Source organism: Corvus moneduloides, chromosome 2 (assembly GCF_009650955.1).
Source record: "Corvus moneduloides isolate bCorMon1 chromosome 2, bCorMon1.pri, whole genome shotgun sequence".
Classification (NCBI taxonomy): domain Eukaryota; kingdom Metazoa; phylum Chordata; class Aves; order Passeriformes; family Corvidae; genus Corvus; species Corvus moneduloides.
The window spans coordinates 45,886,585-45,903,228 of NC_045477.1; the positions used below are offsets into that span (position 1 = coordinate 45,886,585).

At 44.3% G+C, this 16,644-nt stretch overlaps 2 protein-coding genes across 9 annotated transcripts in view; one reads left to right on the plus strand and one right to left on the minus strand.

The window, feature by feature from the left end:
• Window positions 1-16,644, minus strand: part of SKA3 (spindle and kinetochore associated complex subunit 3) — a 38,969-nt gene that overhangs the window by 10,948 nt on the left and 11,377 nt on the right. For 3 of the 8 annotated variants that reach the window (XM_032099395.1, XM_032099397.1, XM_032099393.1), the window contains exon 9: window positions 15,580-16,054. The exons of 1 other annotated variant lie outside the window; for it this stretch is intronic. In XM_032099395.1, coding sequence (XP_031955286.1) covers window positions 15,949-16,054 — 106 coding nt within the window. In that variant the 3' untranslated portion in view covers window positions 15,580-15,948. Of the gene's footprint in view, window positions 1-12,346; window positions 12,472-12,881; window positions 13,072-15,578; window positions 16,055-16,644 lie in introns of those variants that run through there. 4 more of the 8 variants (XM_032099399.1, XM_032099400.1, XM_032099396.1 and 1 more) reach the window with 4 other exon arrangements.
• Window positions 8,290-11,469, plus strand: SAP18 (Sin3A associated protein 18). Its single transcript, XM_032099410.1, has 4 exons — window positions 8,290-8,441; window positions 8,653-8,762; window positions 10,198-10,320; window positions 10,989-11,469. Exons 1-4 carry the CDS (start codon window positions 8,328-8,330, stop codon window positions 11,143-11,145), a joined length of 504 nt encoding a protein of 167 aa, XP_031955301.1. The 5' UTR covers window positions 8,290-8,327; the 3' UTR covers window positions 11,146-11,469.

Genomic DNA, 16,644 nt, shown 5'->3' on the forward strand with positions numbered 1-16,644 from the left:
CAGGCAGGGGGATCTATCCATATCTCTGGGAACAGAATTCTTGTACTTTTCATATTTGAGAGTTTCAATTCCTTTTCATATGATGGGTGTTTCTTTTTCTAGTATTAGTTTGGTTTTTTTATTTGAAAATCCTGAGGTCTCTTTTTAAAGGTAACTTTGAGTCATTATCGTTCTTTATCTTCTAAAACTCTGAACACCTGCATTAAATTGGTGTATCAGCTCATAATTACTATACCTTTACATTCCTTAAGCCCAAATAAAATAGAGCTTATTTTATCTTGCTTCACATTGAAGAAATCTAATCTAAGAGGTGTAGAAGAGCTATTTCTCCTGCCCTTCTATGCCCTGAAGTTTTATAAAAATGATTCTGAATTATTCTTAGCTTTGTAACAGGGATAACAAAACATAAACCTAGCTGTAAAGAAGTGTTAACCCAAGATTTTTTTTTCTTATCCTCTTATTTTTAAATAGTTTCTTTCCTCCCCCTTTCTTCACTTCCAAGAATTTTCCCTTTAGTCAGTCTGTGAGGCACTTACTTATTTTTTGGAGTGCTGTGCTTTCTGATACAACTTGTGAACACAAACAAAGAGTGCTGCTCACAGCAATCTGAAATGTGACAGTCTGTCATGCTGTCACATAACTTGTCACATGGTACAGCCAGTCATTTGAAAGCACCAGCTTATGGACAGATGTCATCTTCTGACTCCAACTGAACCACTGCAAGAAGGATGCCTTTTATTTCCATCCCCTCTGGCTCTCTGATGTACCAGCAAAGCTGCTTGTGTGAATCCTTCCTCACCCACTCCAGGCAAGAGCAGCAGGATTTTTGTAAATTCTTTAAGCATGAAGCATTTGCCGAGCTATTTCATTGCAATAACTCTATGGAGAGCTCACCACGACCAGCTCTGCCAAGAGAGCTGATGGGGAAGGAACAGCAAGAAACATAAAAGCAGTGATTTCTTCCTGCCAGCACCCTGGGCACTGTGTGCACTTCTTCCCATGCCCTTATGATCGCTCACCTACAACCCCAACAGGCCTTCGTTGCTCTGCAGCAAAACTTCCTACATTTACAATTTCCCCAGCACCTTCTGCCATGTTCAAAATGAAATGTAACACAACTGATAACCACTGCCAGCAGTACATACAGAGGTTACCCTTTTTTGGTCCAAGGAACAGGCATGCACAAATTTTCTAGGAACTTTCAAAGTTACTGTGTGCGGGAGCTGAAGTGATTCCACCTTGCATTGTGCCTACAGCACATTTTGTTTTACTGGCGCTCTTCCTGCCACTACCATTAGGGTTATTTCAGTGTTTCCACCAAGCACTGTGTCTCTAAGGAGCTTATGGTAACCAAGCTGTCAGAATTCATTCTGGACTCAATCATCACGTATCGTAAACTCCCAGTGATGGACATTTCCTTCCTTTAAAAAAGATTGTTAGAGTTAATTGATATTGCATAGCATTCAGAAAAGAATTTGGTTTTGTACAGAATTATTCAAAATGTTGTAGGTCATTTATCACAGCCAGAACATTTTTGTCAAAAGTGGCCACTCAGAAAAAAGACACAAAAGAAACCAAAAATAAAAAGAAATTGTGCTTTCTGACCTTCTTGTTGAGCCACAAAAGATATTTCTGCAAGACAGCTGAGCTGTCTCAGGGTGCTGAGACTTTGCTTTGTGCTTGACAAGGCTGGCCACATGGAACTACTTATTTTGGAGAAAAGTTTTGCTTGACTCTTTATGACGATGCTTCTGGAGGCAGGACCCACATAATGGCTTACACAACATCATTCTTTCTTATGGAGGATATGCACTGCTCTCATAAACCTTCTGTGGGGCTCTGTGAGCCCAGAATGAAGCCAGAAAAAACATGCCTCTTACTTGGGCTGCCCAGAGAGGATTTACTTGTCAACAGTTTCCTCATCGTTACAGGATCAGTGTGAAAGGCCACAGACACGGGAGGTTCTTTGTGTTAAGATCCATCATACTGGGGCAGAAAACAGAGAAGGAAATACCTGTTCTGGGCATGCAAGATCCATCTTTATCCATTTACTGTTTTCAGTAAGAACAGTGTGTGCCACAGACTGGAAACTTCTAGGAGTGTATGGCAAGATGAAGAGAAGTGTAGCCAGGGAGCCACATATAAAATATGTATATGTTGGTACACTCAGTTGGAGTTTTCTTCTTCAGGAGAAAAAGCTTAAGTACTTTAATATTCTTTCATGGGAAGGGAAAAAAAAATATTTAGGGGAAGATACTGAAATAACCATCAACCGAATCTGTTAACACTTACTCATGGAAATGTTCCCACCAAAGCAGGAACAGGAATGTGTCTATCTGATGAAGACACTTGCCCCCTTCTCAGAGTTTTGTGTTGTGTTCAAGGATGGGATCACATTAATCTAGGAAGCAGGCAGGGAAGGGATTTGTCTGCACAGGAAATGTGGAAGAAAATATGAAGGACATCACTTCCAGCTGCTGCTGTTGCAAGGGAACACACTGGCTGTGCCATGCAGGCCACTTGGAGGATAGTGCTGTTGCCCTCAGAGCAGCCAGCGCAGGGCTGAGGGTCAGGCAGCCTCAGTGTCCTCAGGGAAAATCGGTTCGCTCAGTGGGTGGCAGCAGCATCTGCAACTGGGGAAAGCACCAGCAATGAAAGTAACCTTCACACTGGGTTGGTTTCTCACCACAGCTTCCAGTAGTGGAGCTGACCCAGTGAAGGAAAACCAGGAAACACAGCTCCCATGGAGCACAGGCAGGGACCCACGCTGCTGACCTAGCTATCTGCAGTGATATTACAGGCTGACCAACTTCCAGTGTTGGTTGTCCTCTCTAAAAAACACGTCTCGTACACAATTTTTAAAATTTCCACTTATTGAAATGACAACCCATCTGTTCCTCCCTTACAGTGTAGGAACATTTTTGTACTGAGGTAATTTCAGACAAACAGTAGGGGGGAAATCAGGAATCTATGGTAGAGTATTACCCAAGTTATAAAAGCAGTTTATTACTCTATTGTGTGTCTAAAATTTCTGGAACAGTGTAGCAGATGTATTTTATAGAGAAATGACAACATGTTTTAATGAGATCCAGGTTTAGATTCTGGAAACATTTCTTCCTTAATTTTATATTTTGTAACCGAGTCTACAACTCCACCAGGAAAAATCAATAGAATATTTAGTAGACCTCACCATCTCACCTTCACGGGTATTTGTATAGAGAAGAAAATATCTCTATGTGACTTTTTCTTTACTTGAAGTCTGTTTTCCTCTGCTGACAGCTACAAGTTCCAGTTTGTTCTGATCTCCTCCAGGTAAAATTCAAGCAGGCATTACAATTTTTTGCTGGACCTCTCTTGCATAACCTATACTCTCCAGCTGATCTAGATTGTGAGCAGTTTTGCACTGGCTCGGCCTGAAGTGCTGTGGCTCTCCAGCTCCCTTCTCACACTGCTCAGGGGATGCAGGCAGGGTCACATCCTGCATCCTTCATCGCTGCCCACCGTGGGGAGCAGCACCCTAAGGAAAACAAGAGAGATCCCCACTGTTCCCAGCTCCTGAGTTCAGGCCTGTGGCAGAGCTCAGGAGCAGTGTGGACATCCTTCTAAATCCCTCACATGCCCAGTTGTCCAATATTAGTCTCAGCTGGCTTCAGATAAATCTCAGGGTATTTTTTTTAATGTTACAGTTCAGTCAAGTGTATTTGCTTTATGAGACTATTTCTAACACAGAAGCACATCTGAAAAATGTTATTTCTTTCTCAAAAGTATGTGAATGCTGCAGGTTTCTGACAAACTGCTGTTGGTATCAAAAATGAACAGAAGTAACAGAAATGTGAGTGATAACTCTCATCTGCCTAATACATTGTTCTTTGAATATTTTTTTTCTGAAACTGAAAAAAAAAGCATCCTGAGGATACTCTTTTAGGAAGCACCTGATGTGGAATAGTTCCAGCAGAATGGCGGAATTATAACATTTGGCAACATCACAAACCACTTTCAACTTTAATCAAGGTCTTACACTGGCAAGTATGAGGCAGCTTGTTTACAAGGCACAGCAGTGGCTGTGCCTCATGTACGCTGCCTGTGTGCCTGGAGCGAGCACAAGGCTGCACAGCCTGACTGGTGCTACCGCCACATGAAATCATTAATGTTAAATCATTTTGCAATATTGTAGATCAGTAAGTCATCTTCAAAGCATTTTTACTAACTTTTGGTCCTTCTGACGACTTTACAGAAAAAAAAAAAAAAAGAAGATAAAAATATATATGTAATTTATATACAAGTACAGATTCCTCCCAGGTAGCTAAGTCTTGGTGCTCCTGAACCAGGATGCTGCCTCAGGGGTCTCTGTAGGCTTTACACATCCAGTGCCAGAGTACTTTTCTACATCCCAGCCCTGCCAGTCTGTCCTGCACTGACTCATTCACCTCCTGCCTCACGGGCAGGTTGAATAGGAAGCCCAAGAATTACGGTGCATTTTTTTAGGAGCCCAAATCACCTAAATTCAAAACATGGAACAAAAACTGAAGCTTAAATGAAACCAGTGTCATTGTCTAGCAGCACTACAGGCTTCTTGAAATTCACACTAACTTTGGTACAAAACACAGGAAATTAAAACACTGTAGTGAAATCTACTGCACACAGAGCTTTCCGAACATAAAAACACACCCATGACATCACCATGACACAAACAGTAGGAAATACCAGCAACTGTATTGCAAATCGTATTTGCTAAGAAATTGTGCCTGTGTTCTTCCTCCAGCAGTTAAAGCCAGTCTGCAGTAGAAGCTCCATCAAATTTGGGACTTTGCTCACTCAGTTGATTGTAAAGATGTTCAAAGTTGATTGTACTGTCGCCAGAACAGGGTAATTGAACTTTCCACAGTCGAGATAAAGACCAAGTCCTCTATCAAGCAGGCTTTATGGGATACACATACTACCAAGAAAAATTAAGGGGCTGTATGTAGTCCTGGTTAGAAAGAACTCAGAAACACAGCCAATAAGCCAGAAGTCCTGGGAGCTTTGGGAACCTGGAAGTAGTATGCTGCTGAGGCTAATTCAGCTTCCTTGAAGTCAGATTCATTACACTCATGGTTCTGAAATGTTTGGAGTTCCTTATTCTGGTCATGTTACAAGTTTTCTAGTTTCTTGGAGGTTTGCCTCAATGGTTGATATCCCAGGCTCAGCTATGCCATTACTTTCTGTATCTTCCCAAGGACATTTGTCATTTGCTACAATCCTTCCGTTCTGCCTAGAAAGTTTTAAGTTACCCTGTACCAACTGCTCCTTTTGTTTTTTCCTTTCAGTCACAATTTACTCACGGTAAGTGTTTTGTAGGCTCCTTGACCCACAGTGCTCTTCTCTAAAGGGCTGTGGCAGCTTTGCCCAGTCCCATATCCTATCAGCACCAACTCGCCATCTCATTCGTACCTGTCCTAGATGCCCCAACAAACAATTCACGGTTTGCTATTTAAATAACCACTTCCTTAGGAACATCTGGTAACAATACTTAAAGAGGCAATTCACACTTCCAAACCACTTGTCTCCTGCTCTACAGGCACTCACAGCTGAAAAAGTTTTTGAGTCATATTTTGGGCCTTCACAACAACAAAGGCTGAAGACTTGCTCCTATGCACAGTCTTACCCTGCCTCACTACCTCGGTGAGGAGCTTTCATTTTCCTTACAGCACACCCTATATATATGTGTTTGCATGTACAGACATTTTTTGCACAGCATACAGCATCCCTGAACAAGCAGAGGAGACCTCACGCCTCGCAAAACCTAAGGAAATGTGAAGGGAGGGTGAGGCAATCAACCATCTCACTGGCACTGAAGGGACACCCCCTACTCCAGTCCTATTCTCTCCCTCCACCTCCCAGCTGCTCCTGGACCTGCACTTCCCACCACTCACCCTGCACCAAACAGGTCTAGCAATCGTGGAATCAGTTTAGAAAGTGTCAAATGAAATTAACTGACAGAGAGCCAGCCCCCACTAGATAGTTTCCTCTTAAACTGGGGAACTTAACTTATTTTTGGAAGCATCTAGTGAGATGCCTGGCAGAAGGGAGGGAAAAACCCCTCACGTGACTAAGGACAAGCAGCGGGAGCTAAATCCCCCTCCTCTGGCAAAAGCAAGCAGTTGGACCAACTCCAGTACACGTGAGACCTCAGCCTAAAGCTGTGGGAACCCAGCTTATGGTGTTATGCCTTGTTTAACCAGACAGCCCCATCCTGAGTAAAACCCGCACCCCGCAGTCACATCACTGCATTTTCATTTCCACATAATTTTCAACCTTTGCTTCCAAACACGTAACATAAGAATCTAAGATTTTAGACTGATAATAAATTTTGTTGATACAGTTCATGCATAACAATTAATTAATGTTTTAATTTACTTAAAACTCAGGCCCACTAGAGTAATTTTTCACATAAATAGTGTACTCCAAAAGTTCTAGCAGAAGGAACTACTCAGATTTGTAGCAGAACTGCACCTTATTTGTTACAGCTGTTCCTTTAAAATACTTGATTCTAGACATAAATTCCTTTGTTTCGGAAATGATAGTTCACACACTGAGCCCAAAGTGTGTATGATCATGGCAGATGTAATTAAATTTAGCAGAGTAATAAACTGCATAGTTGCCTGAGAAATCAAATCCCACAAATGGTGGCAAGGCTGAGTCATTGCCCATGGCAACAAAATGATGATATGCTGTAACTTAATGTAGATTAAAAACTGTACAACACTATCCAGACTACTACAAAAAGAAGTTAATAAAAACTGAGTGTGAACTCAGTTCCTCAAACCTCAGTAGGTTGCTGGTTCTCTCATCTTGTATTTGGTGAGCCATAAATCAACATTTTAAACCAAATACTGTTGGTTATATTAGAGCAAAATGCAAGAGCTTTTTTTTTATAGTATGGACTCATAACCCTTTTTCTTCTTTATGATGTACACAGAAACATATGTGAATATATTTTTACAATATTTTTCTCCCCTAAATATTTTTTTAATAATTAATACCTTTGAAACATGCATCTACAGTGTTTGGAAGAGTGAAATCAAACCACAACATCACCCTTAGAGCACAGGTACTCCAACACTTACAACACCTTTACAAGCACCTGCTTTTTTTAGGATGCAGAACTTAACTATACTTACATCTGGTGCCAGACTAACACTCGGGACAGTAGCCCAAACACACCCTGAACTCCCTGACTCGGAGACGTACACTGCACAACAGGGACCCTGAGACACAGGTCCAGTGGCACCCACGCTGATCTCTGCTGCAAGCACCAACAGAGAATTGTGTGAGCAGTGCAGGCACACCACAATAATATAGCATTGAATACGGCTTAGCGGGGTGGTTAAGGGATGGGAGAATGTGTGGCATGAGGACAGGCTGGGAGAGCCGGGGCTGTTCAGAGAGATGGCTCACTGTGTGGGAATACTTGGCAGGCAGGAGAACACTGACAGCCAGGCTTCTCAGCGATGCCCAGCCACAGAACCAGAGGTAAAGGGCACAAACTGACAAAAGAAATGACCTTTTTTTTTTTGTTTTTCTTTGTTTTAACTGCAAAGGCAACTGAGCACTGGAGCAGGTTGCCCAGAGATCTCCATCCTTGGGTATATTTAGAATGGACACAGAGCTGACCCTGGGCAACCAGCCCTTGCTGATCCTGCTTTGAGCAGGGGTTTGGACTCGGCAGCCTCCTCTAGAGCTCCCTTCCAGCCCCAGCGAATCTCTGCGTCCCTGACATGCGATTATTTTGCACCTGCAAGCACATATGCTTCTGCATAATTTTACAGAGAAACTTAATTTTGTTTTACTCTCAAAATGAGAAATAAATTCAGAGGAAATAATCCAAGTGTAAATTCTGCGAAAACAACTGAACCCCTCTCCCCACACTGCTCTGAGTAACAAGCAACTCTCGACATTTTAAAAAAGCTATCACATCACAAAACCACGTATTTTTTACTCTTTTATAGACGGTATATATTCCCACTTATTTTGTGAGACACAACCACAGACTCAAATTTAACCTAATGAAAGATTCCACTGATAGAATAAGACCCCAAGACCGTAAATGGGAAGCGTATGCATTTGATCTTTCCCTGAATGCAATATTAAGGGAAATTATAGTCTAAATAGGTTTCCCGCTAATTCACTTCACCCTGCTGCTACTTAGAGCGGCGGAGGGCACAGCGCCCCGACCTTAAAGCCCTGCACTAAGCCCAGCTCTACCCGCGGCTCCCCGAGGGAAGGGCGGTGCCTCAGGCCCGGGGGAGGAGCCCCACCGGGGCCGCCCCCGTCCCTGCTCTCGCGAGATGGGCGGCGCGCGGCGGGACATCCGGGAGCGGCGCGGCAAGATGGCGGTGGAGTCGCGGGTGACGCAGGAGGAGATCAAGAAGGAGCCGGAGAAGCCGATCGACCGTGAGAAGGTGTCCGGAGTGCTGGGTGGTCGTGCCGCGCCGCTCCGCCGGCCGCTCCAAGGGCGGAGCGGGGGTGGGGGGAGTGTTGAGCGTCTGGTGACGACGTGGGGCCTCAGGCCGCGGGTGGGGGGGGGGCGTGGCGAACGGCCCCTCGTCCCAATCCCCACCCCTGCGGCTCCTCGCCCCCATCCTCACCCCCATCCTCGTTCTCACCCCGCAGACGTGCCCGCTGCTGCTTCGCGTCTTCACCACCAACAATGGGCGGCACCACCGCATGGACGAGTTCTCCCGCGGCAACGTGCCCTCCAGCGAGCTGCAGATCTACACCTGGTGAGTGGCACCTCCTCTACGCCTGGCTGTGGCACCGGGCGAGCGCGGCCTCGCCTGGGTCCCAGGTGCCGGGGGGAGTTGTGCAGGCTCCGGTCGGAGCAGGAAACGCGGGGGAGTTTTCGCCGCCGCTGGAGTGGAGCGGTTCTGGCTGTGCCCTGGCAGCTGAGAGGGGGCATGTCTGGAAGCACAACTTTGCGCAGCAGTGAGCGCTCAGCCACTGAGACTTAGTGCGGCTGAATTGCCCAATTACTGCTGCATGTAATCGGTGGCTTGTGCTGTGGCGATGGTTATCACAACGCATCTACTCAACGCAGACGTTTTCCTTTAATGTGTATATTTTGTTCCAACAGCCCCGTTTATCCAAGAGAAGTAGTTGTCCCAGAAGGCTTGAACTGTAGTGTGAATGGTTTGTTGGTTTAACTCAGACCCTTCTGAGAGTGGAGTAATGAGTTTTCTTTTTGCATAACAGAGAGCTGCTTTTTATCACTGTCAGATTTATTTATTTATTTATTTATTTATTTTTGAGAACTTGTTGTAAACATGTTAGGTATTGTTTGTAGTATTTTGAAGAATGCCTTTGAAAAGGACTTAGGCTACTTTTTAAACCTGCCTTTGTCTTCATGATGTTTGCCAGAGTTGTAACTCAGTATGTTGTGTAGTTGAAGAAATCCATTTTTGTGGCTACCAAAGCATGCAGTTCTAATTTACTTCTAAGTGGGATTTATGGACTCTGTCCAGGCTGTTGGTGGTGTCTGAGTTGTTTGCCATCTGCAGAAGTCAGAATGGGCATTGTCTGTCAACACACTGCTCCTTGGTTGCCTGAAGCTTGAAGTGAGTGCACAGTCTCTATAATCAGAGACGCTTTCGTTGCGATGATTGAGTACTTCTGTTCTTGAAATGCTAGACATGAGCTGTAGCCCTGCTCTGGTTGAAGGCTGGATAAAGGACTGCTGCCTGCTAGGGCACAAATGGAAAACTATTTTTTTTTCTGCTTTTCTTACATTTCCACTAATAGTTATTATTAGAGCAACTCTCTCTAATACAGATGTCAGCTTAAGTGAGGAAACTCTTACATTGTGCCTTGTACAAATGCATTAACGCATTTAAAAAAATAGGCTCCTGCTGTTTAAATGGTAACTGTTCAGAGAGATGTGGAAATGCAGATGTTGAAATGTGCATAGAGGTGAAGAGATTCCTCTTGAGTATGGCAGTGAATCAGACACAGTTGCACTGGAGCATGTTGGCTCCAGTGTGCAGTAAGCGGTGAATTCTCCCAGGTGTTACAGTCGATAACTGTGGTCACAGGGTATGCCAAGGCAAAGAAACGTATGGTTAAATTGGAGCAATGTATTGATTCTATATTAAAAGTTTTGGGAAGCTTTTATGACTGTTCCTTTGAGAGTGTGAAGCACTTTGGTTTGTTTGTTTAATCTAGGATGGATGCAACTCTGAAAGAGCTGACCAGCTTAGTGAAAGAAGTTTACCCAGAAGCACGGAAGAAGGGCACACATTTCAACTTTGCAATTGTTTTTACAGATCTCAAGAGGCCTGGCTATAGGTAAATGAAATTTCTTCTCTGAGTTAATAGAATACTTTGGGCACCAGAGCATTGGATTATTCTTCATTAACACTGGTTTTAAAGTTCAGAACCCACATACTAAATTTCTTAAGTTCTGTATTATGACTGCTACAAACTCTAAATTGTGCTTGATGACCATCCCTGTTAATGTGTTCCCAAAACAATGAGCCAGTGTACTTGAAGGCTTTGATTGCTGTATTGGCAGCTGGAGCATGGCCCTCCAACTTGAGATAATGCTTTCTTCCTGGTAGGTCTTGCACCTGAGTTACAGCAGTGATCTTGTTGCAGGTGTCTCTCTTCCGAAATGGCATGTGCTAATCTTTGTCAGCATCCAGTGGATGTACCCTACTCTGGAATCTGGCGGGGTCTTGTGCTTTGTCTGTATGGGAGGGGGTAAGGGGTTCTTGCTAGTATTTAACATAATAGGGTAGAGGGCTCCACTGCCCTGTCAGAAAGAGAGTTTGGTGTAGCTTTTCTTGGTGCACCCAGGAGTGCAGAGAAAACTGAGCGTTTTGAGTACACAGCCACATGTGTGCAGTGCAGGGAATGGCATGGGAAAGGGGTTGTGATCTGGTGCAGTTCCTGTTTTGGACATCTGGAGAGATTGGCTGCTGATAACTAACTTGCCTTTCCTCTGCTACTCACAGGGTGAAGGAGATCGGCAGCACCATGTCAGGCAGGAAGGGCACAGATGATTCCATGACACTGCAGTCTCAGAAATTCCAGATAGGAGACTACTTGGATATAGCAATTACTCCTCCAAATCGTGCACCACCCCCATCAAGCCGCATGAGACCTTACTAAACTCTTCCTTCTTTGTATGATTACATATTCTGTTTACTCCTACTTGCTGTTCTAAAGCAGGCTTATTTTTTTGCTTTTGTTGCTAAGCACCTGAAGACAAAGCTGAACATTGTAGAAGAAAGTTAACTCTTAAACCTTAACTTTTAGTTTGTTTAGAAGAAACCCCTTTAGCAGCACCATCATCCTATCCCTCATTGTTATAGTTTGAATAGCAAGTTAGTCTGTCCAGTGTTTAAAAGACTTCCATGAAATATGACCAGGAGGATTACAGGTGTTCTGTAGTTTTGTCTTGTTTGGAATAAAAGTTGATGTTATTAATCTTTTGATCGTTTGTGGTGTATCGATGCTTGAGGCTGCTCTGTGTTAGAAGTTACTAATGAAGCTGGGGGGTGTTGAGGGATGGTCAGCAGTCAGCTTCTAGAATCGGAAAATGGAGGACGGGGTAGCTCAGGGATCTCAGTTGTCCACGGGGCAACTGGAAAACTGGTGTGTGTGGTGTTGTTTGGTACCTGAAGGAGCAGGAGGAGGAAAGGGTGACCCATTTCTCAGCAAAGCGGTGCAGTGTGGGACTTAGCTTGCTGCTTGCCAGATGCTGAGTTATGCAGGTGCCTCTGGTCTTCCAGCAGGGTCCAGCTGTCCTCGGTCCTTGGCTGAGAGCATCCAGCTGGTCCGGGCAGGACCACGTGCTTGGTTTCTGCACCTTGAGCCCCTGTGCTCAGGGCAAGGCAAGAGCAGGAGTAGAAGCAGTAACTGCTCATTAGAACTTCCACTTTCCTCACCTAAGGCCTGAGCAGAGGCTTCGACAGAAGTAAATGTTCCTGTCTGCTGAGGACAAGGTGTGCTTTGCTTCATGAGCTGTGATCTATTTTGGGGTTTTTTCCTCGCAGGAGTCCCTTGGTTCAGTATAGCCTGAGGGATTTTAGGTTCAGTTCAGCTCATGGCTTAACCCTCTTCTATCCCCCTTCTCTGGGTTCTGAGTTAGGGAGCTGCAATTTCAGCCTTCGTGAATGTCTCTCATTTGCAGAATCACCTACATCTGAGTCACTTCTCCCCTAAGACTGAAAAGTGCTCCCCACCTTTTTTTAAAGAGAGCTCAAGAAAAGACACTTATAAATGCTGCTTGTAAAGGACTGAGCCTGAAAGTGGCAGTGGAGCTGATTTATTGCCAGAATTGGCATGGGTGGGATGTTTTTCTGTGGCACAGTCACCTCTGATCTGAGGCAGTGGTGCTCCAAATACTGCTGCTGTGAGGAATCCATGTCAGAACAGCTCAGGGACTTGTGTTACCAGGGGCAGGCTTGCTCAGGTTGGGGACGCTTGACAGACCTGGACAGACAGAAAAGCAAAGACCACTGCTAAGTGGTCTCACTGATTGCCCCGGGGCATCATCTGTCATGCAAAATGCGTGCGGTAACCAGCACCTAATTACAGAATTGCACAGCTCCCACTAAAGGGAAGGACAAACCTGCCGTTAGAGGTACACAGGAATATGGGCATTTCCTCAGTTTTGTATGCTGGTTTTTGCTTTAATTGCATATAAGGATAATTCTTAAATGTAGTCACTATATAAGGCAACAGCAGCAACTGAGCCTGTGGCTGTGACTCAGCTGCTCTGGGAGGTGACTTGACTTTGCTGCTGGAATGGGAGACATGGCCAGGGAATGCTGGTGTCTGCCCAGCTGGTGGAGAAAAAGAACAGCTACTGCCTTTATATGTGGTGGCCAATATGAAGCAAAATTGCCAGGAAATGAACGTGCGGGACTGCCTTCAGTAGCAAATAGTTCATTCAGCTGGTTTGGTTGAGGAGTTTACCTTTCCTTGACTGCTGTGAATGTATAAACCTCAGCTGATTTCTTCCCCAGCTGTTTCAGGATAAACATCTCTTGTCCTCAAATCACACGGAAAGGTAATGCAGAAGTGCAGAGCCTATTATTATGGGAAAAGACACTTGAGAGATTAGTGTAGTTCAGGTTGGGGGTTTCCTGCATCAACAATCCACCTGGCAATCCAAGCTGATGGCAGCAGCTGTGAAAGCAGACAGCACCAGGGTGCAACCATCTAGATGTGGCAAGAGGTGTGGAAGGGAAGTGAAAGCTGTCACCAGCTCAGCTCATAGTGCACAGGAGGGAATTCAGTCAGTGACCTGGTTGTGTTTGACTCCGAAAGCTACTATGAAAGTTGAGGAGGGATGTCAGTCCTTAAAAAGAGCAAAATATGTAGAGCACTGTGGTTTGGGGAAATTAAAACACGGTCACCAACAGTGAGCAATCCCATATGCTCAGGAAGTGGTGTAGACAACACTGTATCCAGATTTGTCAATCCACAGGATTTGCGTTGTATGCAGCAATTTGATGAGGAATTTTTGTCCCTCATCAATGCAGCTGGATGAGGTATTTTTCTTTCTTGGATGTTTAAAGGCCTAAGAGACACAACTCTGATACACGTCTACCCTGTCAATAGCAACCACTCCTCCAAAGCTTTTTACCTCCCAGTTGAGTAAGGCAAAGAACTAGGATGACAGCTCTCCAGAAAAGGTTTCCTGAATTTGACATTTCTCTGAGGTAACCCCCCCTGCCCAGCAGCCCAGGCAGCTCTTGCCTCCTGCCCATGCCCTGCCAGGGATACCACACCTACCCCCACTTCCCTTCCAGGTGTCTCTCCAGGCCTCCCCTTCTCCCTGTCCTTTCTTCTCTGCCTCCAACCAGTGACAAACATCCAGATCACTCCCACAGGTCTCCAGCCTGTGTTCCCTGGCTTCTGGCTGCAGCAGCAAGCCCGGTGAGCTGGGCTCCCTGGCAGGTCAGAAGCATTCCACTTCCTGCCTGTGGGGTGCAGCACCATCAAACAGACCCAGCTACAGAACCGAGATAACTTCCCCTAATTTCTTTTTTTACCCTCAGCAGCACCTACTGGAGGCTGCCCTGCTCCCATAGATGGGGCTTGCTCTTTCTGTGTCCCTTCTGGTGTGTGTTTCCTGTCTGTCTAGGTTTGGCTTGCCATGAAGGACTGTCTGCTGTGTGTCCCCAAGCAAACTTGACTCTTAGTTTCAATTTAGTCCCCTCATTTTATGCACCTAAGGCAATGGTTTTTTTCAATCTAATAAATAGAAAAGAAGGTATATCAAAAATGCTATTTTTTTCCTCACCAAGAACCCCCCCACCATTACCTTGTTACACCTTACATAAATATTGCTGCCACTGTTGATCATTAGCCAGGCTTTCAGTTAACAAGGGGAGGAAAAATGATTCTTTTCCACATGCTCAGGCCTTAATTAAGTTTTCACAGTCACCTTCTCATTTCATTACCCCTCCAATACAGGTACATATGTGTGTGTATACACATGTACATATGTCCAGGAACAGAGACTACAGCATCAGAAGAGCAGCCAGCTCCTTTGCTGCAGTGGCAGCACAAGCCTGATATAAATTCTGCAACACCTTTGGGAAAGGTCCTGGTGTGGGGGTTAATTCCCTCTGTAGTTTAAGGAGTGAGGACAACTCACTCATACACACATACATCAGTAACCTGGGCACTACTAGACACAGTCCTCCTTCCATGTTTGCTGTCTGACTGGAGCAGTTGTGGACACTTAAATTCTACTTTACAGCTCTGGTCAAAAGCAGAAACAGCTGCAATGCAGCAGGAAAATATTAAGCATTATCAGCAAGATCTCACTTTTGTAATGGAAAGCATGGAAAAATGAGGAGGTCTCTGAAATCCTATTGTGTCAGAGCAAGTGAATGATGACAGCCAGGGTGGTGTTCAAAGATCAGCACTGTAAGTAATGCAACAGCTAAGGTTCAACCTGCCAAAACCAAAGCAAATCAATTATCTGCTGTTGTTGTCTCAGCTCTCGTGCCTGGACTTTGTGTGACTTGGGTTTAAAAAAAAGAGTATTTCCCACAAATGCACATTTGTGCTACTTTTTTTTTTAAACTCTTCAACTTGAGTTAGGCAAGACAAGTTCAAAGAAATTAATGGATCTGGTCAGCTCCCTACTATGATGTCAATTGCCTCTTTGTAAAAATAGGTATTGGTGCAAGAACAGCATAAGGTTTTACATTTAAGTTGATATAGGCAACATCAGCCAATGTCTTCCTGTTAGAGAGTTGTACTCCTCTGGACTAACACACACATGCTTCCATAGTGTGGCCACTGGATATCTTCTTTGTTCCGTATAAATGCCACAATATCTGTATTATTGTCCCATGGGGAAACAACAAGGTACTCCCAAAACAGAAGGCAGATCCAACACCAGCTACAGCTGTTGATGGAGCATGTGCAACCACCGTGAGTGCTGGAACATTTGAATAGTGACAAGTAAGAACAAAGCAAATATGACATTTTACAGGAAATTTAAAGCATCCATGGTGCTTTAAAAAAACAAGGAAGCCTGGACTCCAATTATTGCTTCAGTGGTTAATAAAAACATCAATAAAAGCACAGTGGGAGGCACTAGAAGTAATGCTTACCAATTATCCCTTTGACAACCATCTGGGAAGTTTCATTTCACTGAAAGATCTAAAATTGTGTTCAACCTTAGGCAAAGTATTTCCCAGATAAGAAAGCACTGACCACCTTATTAAGGGGCTTCCTGGGCAGAACAATTGAGATGCTCCTTTGACAATAAATGGCATTAGGGAGAGAAGCTTCTGTTAGCTGACAAATTTTATATATTTAAAACAAACAACAAAAAAAGAGAAAATATTAAGAACCACAGCAAATGAAGGAAAAGTAAAGGCTACGCTTTTTTGGTTACTTTTCAGATGTTCTTAAATACTAAAGAGCAATTTTGTGCTGGTTTCAATCTTTTCTGAGAGCAGGCACTGCTAGGAGATGTGATCCTGTTCTTGCCCTTCCCTTACATCTGATCCAGCACTCACATGGGCAAAAGCTGAGCTTGAGATTACTGTTGGGAAGGACAAACGAGAAGAGAAAACAAAAGTAATTAGCCTTTCAGTGTCTTGGCAAGTGAAGAAATCGATTGTAAAACTGTACAATCCCTAGATTCTGTGCAGGGGAATTGGTGAAACAGCCTCTAGTGGAAGCAGCCCCCCCCCCGCCCAGTTAAACTAAATAAAGCACAACACAGAACCATACTCTGGGAATTTTGCTTGTTTTCAGGTGATGACTGTACATTGCTTCTGCAAGAGGTTTGCTACTTATTTAGCTGTTTATCCAAACTGCACTTCCTGACAGGCCAATGCTGTTGAAGAAATTCACTCCACAACAAACCAACATGTAAAATTTAAGTACTTTCTCATCATTCCCACTTTGACACGTTACTAACTTTAGAGTGCAGCAGGATGAGCCTTTCTCATATTAATGATATGTAGCACAAAATATTAATAGGCAAGCAAAATGATGCGAGTGCCTTGCAGTGAGAACCCCAGCACTGCAAGGTGCAACTCCACAGTTCCCTAATGCAGGAAAGTACAGTGGAGTGCTGAGGTGTTCCCAAGTTTAGGGGAAAGACTTCCCAAAGCTCTTTTGTGAATT

What these genes read in the sequence shown, in the direction of transcription:
- SAP18 (XM_032099410.1), top strand. Translation starts at nt 8,328, where the DNA reads ATGGGCGGCGCGCGGCGGGACATCCGGGAGCGGCGCGGCAAGATGGCG. An exon ending in AGCCGATCGACCGTGAGAAG is followed by an intron (nt 8,442 to 8,652) that starts GTGTCCGGAGTG and finishes CTCACCCCGCAG; the next exon opens with ACGTGCCCGCTGCTGCTTCG. An exon ending in CTCAAGAGGCCTGGCTATAG is followed by an intron (nt 10,321 to 10,988) that starts GTAAATGAAATT and finishes TGCTACTCACAG; the next exon opens with GGTGAAGGAGATCGGCAGCA.